The sequence below is a fragment of the Panthera pardus genome, unplaced genomic scaffold (assembly GCF_024362965.1).
Source record: "Panthera pardus isolate Hobbes unplaced genomic scaffold, ASM2436296v1 HiC_scaffold_24, whole genome shotgun sequence".
In the NCBI taxonomy this organism is placed as follows: Eukaryota; Metazoa; Chordata; class Mammalia; order Carnivora; family Felidae; genus Panthera; species Panthera pardus.
The window spans coordinates 14,096,181-14,108,285 of NW_026526810.1; the positions used below are offsets into that span (position 1 = coordinate 14,096,181).

At 41.9% G+C, this 12,105-nt stretch overlaps 1 protein-coding gene across 13 annotated transcripts in view; it reads right to left on the reverse strand.

Moving 5' to 3' along the window:
* Positions 1–12,105, reverse strand: part of TRPM1 (transient receptor potential cation channel subfamily M member 1) — a 136,243-nt gene that overhangs the window by 65,176 nt on the left and 58,962 nt on the right. For 12 of the 13 annotated variants that reach the window (XM_053888797.1, XM_053888796.1, XM_053888801.1 and 9 more), the window contains one exon: positions 4,358–4,437. In XM_053888797.1, coding sequence (XP_053744772.1) covers positions 4,358–4,437 — 80 coding nt within the window. Of the gene's footprint in view, positions 1–2,903; positions 3,046–4,357; positions 4,438–12,105 lie in introns of all 13 variants that reach the window. The other variant, XM_053888799.1, reaches the window with a different exon arrangement.

A 12,105-nucleotide genomic window follows, 5' to 3' on the forward strand; every position in this document is an offset into this window, starting at 1 on the left:
AGGGGCAGACTAACACTTTCCTTATATGGCTCTGTTAAGGATAGAAATGTCCCTTATGATGGCCTTTTCCAGATAATCAACTTATATCTATTTACATACCAGTCCATTTAAAGCACATTGGATAGTTGTCCTTCTGTACTGCATATATTTTAACTCTTTTTTGATGTCTTGAAAACATCAACATGGGCATCAATTATCAAACATGCTGTGACAAAGTGTAATCATGTCCTCCTGATACAGACAGAATTGATCTTCCAGGAATTTTCAAATTGTTGAATTCTTCTGTTGCTTAATAAAACATTTCTCTACATTAGTAGCCTTGAAAATATAGTCCTTTTTCTGCTTATACTTTTATTGTCAAATTTAACAATCTCTTGCTAAATCCAAAGTCATGAAGATTTGCTCCTATGTTTTTGTCTAAGAGTTTTATAGTTTAAACCCCTACACTTATGTTTTTGATAGTTTTTTTTTAACATTTTATTCATTTTTGAGAGACAGAGTGCTAGCAGGGGAGGAGCAGAGAGGGAGACACAGAATCCGAAGTAGGCTCCAGGCTCTGAGCTGTCAGCACAGGGCCCGATGTAGGGCTTGAACTCACTGACTGCGAGATCATGACCTGTGCTGAAGTCGAATGCCCAACCAACTGAGCTACCCAGGTGCCCCAGTTTTTTTTTTTTTTTAATTTTAGAGAGAGCCTGAGCTGGGGAGGGACAGAGGGTGAGGGAGAGAATCTTAAGCAGGCTCCATTCCCAGAGCAGAACCCAAAGTGAGCCTCCATCCCGACTATGAAATCATGACCTGAGCTGAAATCAGGAGTCAGATGCTTAAGAGACTGAGCCAACAAGGTGCCCCTAGGTTTTTGATACACTTTGAGCTAATTTTTATATATGGTATGAGGTGGGGGTCTAAATACATTCTTTGCATCATGATACGCAGTTGTTTCCACACCATTTGATGAAGAGACTATACTTTCTCTGTTTTGGTAACCTTGCTGAAACATCAATTGTCTACAAATGTATGGTTATTTCTGGACTCCTGATTCTATTCCATTGGTCTGTATGTCTATCCTTATGCCAGTACCATACTACTTTGATTACTGTAGCTTTGTAGTAAGTTTTGAAATCAAGTAGTGTGTGAGTCTTCCTACTCTGTTCTTTTTTTTTTTTTTTTTTAAATGATATTGCTTTGGCTATTCTGTATCCCTTGCAATTCCATATCAGTCTGCTTGTCAATTTTTGCAAAGAAGCAAGCTGGGATTCTGATATGGACTGCATTGAATCTGTAGATCAATTTGTGAATATTGTTAACAATGTTAACTCTTCTGATCCATGAACATGGGCTGTTTTTCCAATTATTTGGATCTTTGTTAATTTCTTTCAACAGTGTTTTGCACTTTTCAGAGTATAGGTTTTACACTTCTTTTCTAAGTTTATTCCAAAGTATCTTTTTCTTTTTGATGATATTGTACATGGAATTGTTTTGTTAGTTTCATTTTATTTCATTGTTCATTGCAAGTAGATAGATATGAACATAATTTTTGTTTACTGATTTTTATTTTATACTTCAACCTTGCTGAACTTGCTTACTAGTTACAAGAGTTTTTTTTTTTAGTGAATACTTAGGATTTTCTATATACAACATTATGTCATCTGCCAATAAAGATAGCTACTTTTTCTTTTCCACTATGGGTGCCTTTTATTTCTTTATCCTAATTTCCTTGGCTAAGACCTCTAGTACAGTTTTGGATAGAAGTGGTGAGAGTGGACATCCTTATCTCTGATATTAGAGGCAAAGCATCCAATCATTCACCATTAAGTATGATGATAACTGTGGATTTTCATAGATGTCCTTTATTAGATTGAAGAAATTCCTCAATTTTTAATCATAAAAGGTGTTGAATTTTACCAAATGCTTTTTTGTCAGTTGAGATGATTATGTTATTTTTGTTTTTATTCTATTTATGTGATGTATTGCATTAGTTGATTTTCTGATGTGAAACCAACTTTGCATCCCTGGGATAAATCCCAGTTGATTATGTTTTTATATGTTGCTATATTTGGTTTGATAGTATTTGTTCAGGATTTCTGCATCCATACTCACAAAAAATATTGTTATGTAGTTTTCCTTTTTTGTGGTGTCTTTGGTTTTAATATACAGGTAGTACTGGCCTCATGAAACCAGGAACTGAGTTGAGGAATGTTTTCTCATCTTCTATTTTTTTGACATTTTTGTGATTATTTGTGTAATTCTTTGAAAAATATTTAGTACAATTCAGCAGTGAAGTCATCTGGACCTAAGCTTTTCTTTGTGGGTCATTTTTGATACTAATCCTATGTCTTAATTTCATATAGGTCTATTTAGATTGCATATTTCTTCTTGAATTGGTCTAGTAATTTGTGTCTTCCTAGGAATTTGTCCATTTCACCTAAGTTATTTAATTTATTGTAATTAGTGTATAAATTAGTATTCCTTTGTATTCGTTTCTGTTTCTGTAAGATTGGTAGTAATATCTTTTCATTTCTGATTCTAGTAATTTGAATTCTTCATCAGTCTACCTAAAGGTTTGTCAATTTTGTTGATCTTTTCCAAGAAATAGCTTTTGGTTACATTGATTTTTCTCTATTGTTTCAAAATTTTCTATTTTATTCCATTTTATTTAATATTTCCTTCTGCTTCCTTTAGATGTAGTTTGATCTTATTGAGCCAGGAAAGGGAAGGGACAGAGCTCTCATGCTTCAAATACTGCAAACTCTAGCCTTTCTATTGAATTTTTGTAGGTGTTTTTGTATAGATATTTCTCTATTTCCTATTGGCCCTTGGGATCATTTTCAGGGACTTTAAATGGTTATTTTTTCATTCCAGGATTTTTTTTAACCCCATGCTGGAGAATCCATGCAGCTCACAGAAGAGTCTCATGTGTGAGTCCCTGAAGCTTTTTCTGCTCCTTCTGCTGCCCAGCCACTTGGCTATGTGGGGGACTGCAGTACAGCAGATGCTAAGGAGGGCTGGCATAGGTAGTTTCCATCAAGGAGGGTCTGGGTGCCACTGAAATAAGGAGGGACATTTAGGTTCAACAAAAGAATGACTTTCGTGATCTTTGACATTATCCCCTAATGCATATTTCTTGACTTGGGGGATAATCACTGGCATTTAAGCAGGGAGAGGAATCTACAGGGGAGTAGTGGAGGGGGCGAACATGGGGACATGGTGGGGCTGACGTTGCATGTGTCATATCTGACCTAGGTGATGTCTGAGAGTCTGTGTGCTCTGTGTCAGTGATCCTATCTGCATGGATTTCATATTGGGTGAATCCTCTCAGTGGCTCTCCAAACTCAGCCCATAGCTGTTGTCCTCAGAGATGGTAAGGTTTAGCTAAATTCATTTCTGATCACTTTCATGGCTTTAGAAGACCTTCTGTTTAGTTTATAACAGATTCATTTTCTTTAAAAATTTTTTTTATTTTAATTTTTAAAAATAATATTTTTAATGTTTATTTATTTTTGAGAGAGAGAGAAAGACAGAACACAGAGAGAGGGAGACACAGAATCTGAAGCAGGCTTCAGGCTCTGAGCTGTTAGCACAGAGCCCGACACAGGGCTTGAACTCACCAACCGTGAGATCATGACATGAGCGGAAGTCAGACTCTCAACCAACTGAGCCACCCAGGTGCCCCTAATTTTTTTTTTACTTTAAGAGAGAGAGATACAGAGAGAAATAGAGGGCACAGAATCAGGGGAGGGTCAGAGAGAGAGAGAGAGAGAGAGAGAGAGAGAGAATCTTAAGCAGGCTCCATGCTCAGCTCAGCATTGAGACCATCGCGGGGCCCCATCCCATGACCCAGGGATCATGACCTGAGCTGAAATTAAGAGTCAGACGCTCAACTGACTGAGCCACTCACATGCCCCAACAGATTCATTTTTATTTAGGTGAATGAAATTGACATTTTGTGTACAAACTACACCTTTTCATAGAGTTACATCTAGTTCACTTAACCATTCAGATCTTAACTGTGTTGGAGGTACCTATTTACCTAAATAGCATTATGAAACTCTAACAGGAAGCCATGAAGCTACCCTGGAAATCTTGATCTCCCTAAGACTAGGAAGAACACTGAGGGCCCATCTAGTTATGAGAGTTCACATTAGATTAGGATGAGTGTCAGACAACAATCTTTCCTGCATCTTGACAGAGAAGCTTCTTAGCTGAAGTATTCCCTGATTAATGCCTCCCATAGGGAATAGATTCTAGCCATTCTTCTTCCCTCCTCTTCCCCCTCCTGAAAGTACAAGAATAGTTGCTGGCAACTGGTGAACAAGTGCTGGTTTGGATAATGTCTTAGGCGTGACTTCCAATTTACCTGTTAGGGTCTTTAGTGCTGGGAATTACAAAGACACATTCTCTCTTGCAGAAGGTTTTTTCTATCCAAGCTTTCTGTCCCTGGAAGAGAAAGAAGTGAAAACTAGACCAATATAGTCCCACACAATCATCAGAGTTCATTCTTTTACTTAAAAAAAAAAAAATCATTAACAGGAAGTCTGACCAAAACATCTGAATAGACACCTTCAATAATGGTGGATGCAACTCTTTAAGAATCTTTTTCAGAGAAATGGCTTGGAAGTAGGTATTCATGGTTTCCATAGGGCTACAAAACCTAGGCTTTGCATGCAAGTCAAAGTCTGCAAAGGGGGCATTATGCCGTCCTGAGCAAGCCAGTGCCCAGACAAGCCTTGGTATAAATGTGAGTTACTGGAAAAGCCAACAAAGTCTGCAAGCATCCGATTAGGACTTTGTCTGCTATCAAGAACCTCATCTTCTTTGGACTTCCAGGCACCCATACACCATAGTAATTTTACAAGTGGACTCTCTAACTGGTGCTCAGATTCACTGAATGTTATTTTTATCATTAAAAATATTGAAGGTTGTGAAGAAATGGGTACTTATATAACATGGCTGCTGGAACTAGAAGTTGGTACAACCTCTAACAAGGGCAATTTGGCAATAATATCAAAATTACAAAGCATATACCTTTTGACCATTTAGTATTTTACTCTATCAGTATCCCTGAATACATGCAAAATGACACATATTCATTTATTTATTGCAACCACTGTTCATGATATCAAAAGACTGGACATCACCTACTATCAGTAGGGGATTGTACCTGTGTTATGGAACAATCATCAATAGAATTCTCTGTGGCTATTAAAAAAATAAGACTTTCTCTCTGTATCAATAGGAAATGATCACCAAGCTATAGTAAGTAAAAAAGTAAGACATGGAATAATCTCTTGGGTATTGTCATTAAAGTTACAGAGAAGAAATATTAATATGAAAACACACTTGCTTGACAATAGACATAATATACTGGGAAGGGCTCACAAGGAGTAGCTAACATGGTTCCCTCCAAGAGATGGGATCTGGAGGCCTGGGGAACATGGGTGATGGGTGAAGAGGACACACCTTTTAAATTCTTGAGAAAGACTTTATTACTTTTAAAATTTTTTGGGGTTTATCTATTTTTGACAAAGAGCCAGAGCACAAGCAGGGAGGGGCAAACACAGGGGGAGGAAGAGGGAGACACAGAATCTGAAGCAGGCTCCAGGTTCTGAGCTGTCAGCACAGAGCTTGACGTGGGTCTCAAACTCACGAGCTGTGAGATCATGACTTGAGCTGGAGGCAGACACCCAACCGACTGAGCCACGCAGGTACCCCGAAAAAGACTTTATTTTTTAAGAGCAGTTTTAGTTTAGTTTATAACAAAACTGAAACGGAGGTAGAGAGAGTTCCCATATACACATGCCCAGACTCCATAATTATCAGCATTGTCTACCAAAGTGGTACCTTTGTTACCAAAGTTGAACCTACATTGACTCTTCATAATCACCTAAAGTCCACAGTTTACTTAGGGTTCACTCTTAATGTTGAATATTTTAGGGATTTGACAAATGTATAATGACATGTGTTCACCACTATAGTATCATGCAGAATAGTTTTATTGCCCTAAAAATCCTCAGTGTTCTGCCTATTTATCCCTATCTTACCCCGCCTCCTGGCAACCACTCATCTTTTTATTGTCTCCATAGTTTTGCCCTTTCCAGAATGTCCTATAGTTGGAATCATACATATGCAGCCTTTTCAGACTGGCCTCTTTCCCTTACTAATATGCACTTAAGATTGCTCTATGCCTTTCCATGGCCTGACAGCTCATTTCTTTTTAGTGCTGAGTAATATTTCATTGTCTGGATGAGCCACAGTTTATTTATCCACTTACCCACTGGAGTTGGTGGCTTCCAAGTTTTGGCAAACATGAATAAAGATGCAATAAATGCCCACGTGCAGGAACTTATATTTTTCTCTTTAAAATTTTGGGTTTTTTGGAGTGCCTGGGTGGCTCAGTTGGTTAAGCATCTGACTTCAGTTCAGGTCATGATCTCATGGTTCGTGAGTTCAGGACCCATGTCAGATTCTGTGCTGACAGCTCAGAGTCTGGAGCCTACTTTGGATTCTGTGTCTCCCTCTCTCTGCCTGTCCCTGCTCATATGCTCTCTCTCTCTCTCAAAAATAAATAAATATTAAAAAAAATTAAAACTTTGGGTTTTTCTTCCTTTAAAATTTTGAATTATATAAAGGTATTACCTATTTAAAAATATAGAAAGTTTGCCTGAAATGAAAATCTAAAATAAAACAAGTTTTTAAAAAGGGAAAAAAACCCTCTGCCACTCTAATAATTAGCTGTTGTCATTTTTCATTTCCTGACCTCTCATTTTGTGTGCAAGGTGCTGTGTGAGTGCTTGGGGACTTCAGAGGAGAAGCATTTGGGGTGCTTGGGGACTTCCAGGGCAAGCTGGGTCACCACCCCCTGCAAGTGTCAGAGGATGTGATGCCCGCACATGTGCTGAAGGAGGTTGGCAGTACGGGGTGGCTTTGTAGAGCTGAGCGAGGTAGGAAGGAAACCTGTCCACCTTACCGGGTGCCAACATCCTTCCCTGTGTCTCCTTGAGGCCTGGCTCAATATGTGTTGTGATATTTGTGTACATGTGATGTGTGTGCTTGTGTGATGTATTTGTGTGTGTGTGCGATGTATGTGTGGTGTGTGTGTGTGTGTGTGTGTGGTCTGATGTGTGCACATGTGTGATGGTGTGCATGTGAGTGGGTATGATTATATGTGTGATGTGTGTAATATGTGTGGTGTGTGCTATGCATGTGGCATGTGTGCTATGTAAAATGTGGTGTGTATGTAACGTGTGTGTATCTCTGGGGGGGGGGGGGGGCAGACACAGGGAAATGGAGCGACCTAGCTTGTGAAACCTGGAGAATCCTGAATCAGATCTTGGAGAAACTGCAGAGGACAGAGCCTCATGTTCGTGGCCACTCTCCCACAGTCTCTAGAACGAGCGTCACAGTGTGTGACCTGTGACCTGTGACCTGAGGGTGTTGTGGCCCTCACCCATCTGGGCAGCAATTCCAATTTAGGGGTTCCCTTGTGTCCATGGATGCTGTCTCCTCAGAGCGTGTCGGCAATGACCACTTGTCACACACGCCCTTCTCGATGAGGTCATGTCAAGGCCCCAATGCCACTTTCGTTGCTCCACAGATAGTCCTGGCCCTGGTCTTAGTCATGCTGAGACAGTCTGATCAGGGTTTTCATCCTTCTGGAAGGACCTATGTTTCCCCGAGCCTTTCTGGGAAGGTCTTAAGAGTCAGCTGGTTACTTGGCTTCTTTTTGAATAACAGGAATGATTATAATTCAAAACCTTCCCAAGGGGCCTTCAGAAAGCAACACTACACCTTTGTCTCCAAGTAATTTAATGACTGCTTGAAAACCACATCACTAATGAGAGGAAAGTGGCTGCATCCACTCAGAGGAAAAACCTCAGAGTGGTGAGCCCCTGAAGCCCAGGTCCCAGCCCTTCTCCTGTGGAGTGTTAGAACAATCCAGGGCAAAATGGCCAAGCAGAGCATTTGCTGTCTGGAAAGAAAATATGTTTCCCCTCTTGCACATCACTCCTCACTTCCCAGAGAAGCTGGGAGAGCATACTCGCCCCCCTTTTTAAAATAGAGTTCATATTGTTTGGACTATATGCCTTCAATTAAAGACAGTAAGAGCTCTAACAAATACTGAACTCCCATGAGTAGGCTAGGTTTTCACAGAGACATAGGATAGCGATTCTGAAATTACTTTCTGTATTCTAGGACAGAACAAAGAAATCAATATATTGTGGATAATGGGGGCTGGGTTTCTCATTGTTGGAGAAGGGTTACAAGCATGGAGAGTGGGGAAGATTAGAACGAATCCCTGGAGCAGTGGACTGAAATTGAAATGATCAGTGTGTACCCATGATTTGTAACATGTAGAGAGATAGATATAAGACCAGATAGAGGCAGGTGTGGTCCCTCCTTCTCTCCCTCTCTCTCTCCATACACACACATACACACATACACACACACACACACACACAAGTATACATAACATATTGTATTAGTTATCTATTGCTTAATATAACAAATTGTCCCCAAACTCGGTGCTTAAAACAATAAAATTTATTACCTCACAGTTTCTGTGGACCAGGAATTGAATGTGGCATATCTGGGTACTTCTGACTCTGTCTCTCCCAGGGATTCAGCCAAGCTGTGGGTGGGGCCATGGTCTCATCCAAAGGGAATCCAGTGGGGAGCACCCAGTCCTAGCTCCCTTATGTGGCTGTTGCCAAGATCTAGGTCCTCTCAAGGGTTTTGGGCCCAGCACCTCAGTCAGTTCCTTGTCATGTGAGCCTCTCCACAAGGAACCTCACAACATGGTGGGTGACCTCCATCAAAGTGGGGAGTGCAAGAGTCACACAAGAGAAGCCATGGTCTCTTTACAACCATGTATCTGAAGTGATATCTCTTTAGCTGTATTCCATGCATTAGAAGAGTCTCCCATTCTGGCTGCCCACAATCAGGTGGAGAGGACTACTATAGTGTAAGTGAACATTAAGCTTTTTCTCTTGTAATGTGAGTGCCTGACATTCAGCTTTTGACTGTTGAGGCATTCATGTCAAAGACATCCATCTCGAGTAAATATACTGCCGGATATACGACACAGCTACTAACAAAACAGCCAAATAAAGAACTAGGCTGCCCCCGCTCACCAAGCTCCCTCTTTCAGAAAGTGCTGGTTAACCTAGAGAACTGACCCTTGCCCTTCCTGTGCCCTAATACCTGCTCTCATGCCTGAAATTCACCATAAAGAGTGAACCCTCGAAACCTTAGACACCCCACCCTTGGACACTAATAAAGGCAGAGTTCTGGATCTGCTATCTCTATCTCTACTTGCGTCCTTGCTATGTGGCCCTTGGGTATGCCACGTACACTCAAGGCTTGTGAGTAATAAATCTTGTTCCTCAGAGTTTCCTGCTAGTTTTTGCTGAAGTACATCTTGCAGTCATAATAAGAATTACAGGGCTGGTCCAGCCACAACATTAGTTCCACAGGGGGAGTCTCTGTGGAGGTTCGCTGTGAATAACACAGGTTCTGGTGAATGCCTCAGTCATTCCTAGCCAAGAGCATCACTAGCAGTAGGCTGGGACCAACACAACAACTACAAAGGCGTAAATACCAGGAGGCTAGGGTCTTTGGGGTCGTATGGCTACCACATATGCACACATATGTCTGTACATGTACACATTCATGTATTTCCTGGCTCTATCCACTGAAAGGGCGTACCACCAACGAGTATATTTAGTGCTCAAATATTGGCTTCTAAATATTGTTCTCCACTGAAGCGAACTGGGGCTTCTTGGAGAAATGACTGTATCCAAGACTGGAGCAGGGAGAGTACAAGAAGGACCTGGAACATCTTGTTTAGCCAGTAAGTGTTTACTTTTGATGTGGGAACTTGCCAAAAGAACACTGAAGCCACTTTGAAGGGACTCTCACTGGCTTTATCTGGGATAATTGAGCATGAAAATAAGTACTTACAATAATGAAGTACAACCTTTTGACTGAAATAAGAGCCCATGGACCCACACTGGTATAAATCCATACATAATTCAATACATAGGGGTGACGGGAACGCTCTTTCCTCCAGTAGTCAGTCATTTAATAAATACAGAAGGAATGATGGACGTAGAAAATCTCCATGTGGCAACTATCACGCATGTTTATGAATGCTAAAAGTAGTGGGTAAAAGTTTGAAGAGTAACAGTACACTTACATAATCTCATATATCTCCCACAGGTATTTACTAATCATAAAGAGGAAATTAGTGGCTTGACAGTGGAGAAATTTGGGGAACACCACCTAAAGCCAAGTGAACATCACCAGTAATGGAACAAAGATTCACCATGAGCCTCCCAATAAAATGCATGAGAGATAAAAATGCCAAAAATGCATAACTTGAATCTAAGCAGGAGCAACCTCAGATAACCCAAACTGAGGGGCATCCTACAAAATAACTGACTCATACTCTGCAAAAATGTCAAGGTGACCAGGAAAGACTGGGGGATGGTTCTAGCTGTTGTGGAAAGGCACGACGGTGAAATGCCCTTCCACCTCTGTGCCCTGCCCTCTAGACCTCACTCCCTCTCAGCTCCTCCCCCTGCCCCGTCTTTAGGCCCCGCCCCCTGCCCCTGCTAGGCCCTGCCCCCTCTGCCTGTCCCCTAGGCCCTCCCTCTCAGCGCCCCCTAGCACAACAAACCAGTCAGTGGGCACTTCCTAGGAAACCCAGGGGCAATGCAGTGTGGGCAATCAGAAAACCAAGGTCCAGCTCCTGAACAACTAGGCTTAGGTCCCACATCATCAAAAGGGGGAAATACCACCTGCCCTACAGGATTTAATATGCAGAGGTGGATGAAGAACTTGGAAAGCAGCAATGTGCTTCTTGTTTTTATTAATGTCTGTTCTGTCTCAGGCAGCATTTAAATGCCTCCATCAAGGAGTGCCCCCCTCCCCCATCTCCTTTACATGCAGGTGCAGGGCATCTGTTGCCCTGAGGGAGTATTGGCCCACACCTTACCCTCAAACTTGGGAGGGGGCCTTTTCAGAGTGCCAAACCCCAGCCCTTGGAGCCCTGGGCAAGAACAGCAGCTGGCATCCACAAAATGGCCCCATTTCTCTCTGCTTCACCAAAAATCTTTTCTTTTTTTTTCCTAATGAATATGCTAGCATGTGACTAACATACTTTCCCTTGGGGAAAAAAGTGCTATACTTTAAATATCAACTACTGATTTTTTTAAAAAAGTTTAGTCCTGAAGAGCATCCTCAGTTCAAAATTCCAAGTTCCTGCTGAGTCTCCAGAAATATTCTAGAATCTTCTGAGGATAAACAAAAGATACAATAGCCACTCTTTGCCTGCAATCTCTCACAGTGTTTTGGCCTGTACTCAAATGTCCCCTCTTCAGGGAGGCTCTCTGGCTCCCCATCACACCCCCACCCCCTGCTCTCTGTCCTTCATACATTCCATCCCACTAACCTCCTCCCTCTCTTCCCTTCCCTCTCTCCTCCTACAAAAGCCATGGAAGCCGAAGCCCTGTTCAGTTCTCTGCTTTATCCCCAGTGCCTCCAGGAGTGCCTGGCAAAGAGGAGTTGCTCATTACCCTGTAATGACTAAATAAATCAATAAATCCCTCAGGTGGAGCATTTCCAGGGGGGCCCAGCTCTTATCAACCTGGCCTACCACAGTCTGGCCCCCTGGGCCCACACACCCCAGTGGGGTGCACACAGAGCAGAAGGAGGTAACCCAGGTCACCTGAGGAGACTCTGCTCATGGTGGGGAGGGGTTCAGCCTCCTGAATGGCTGGGAGTCACTGATGCAGGTGAAAGGCAATAGGTGGAGGACCCCTGCGTCAAACATTCCTCCTTCCCCTCCCGCCTCTGCTACCAGGGCTGAGTACCGCCAAGGTAACAACAAAGAGCCATGGAATCTTACAAAGGGCATCCTTGTGAAATGAAAGAAGAGCAGAGCCTCCTGTGGTTCATTTATAGACCCTTCAGATCCCCCCTGTTGGGTCAGAGATGGTGCCCACTCATCCAAAATATTCCTGCCCATCACAAATGGTTATTATTATTTTTTTAAGATTTATTTTTGAGAGAAAGAGAGAGAGTGCAAGTGGGGGAGGGGTGTAG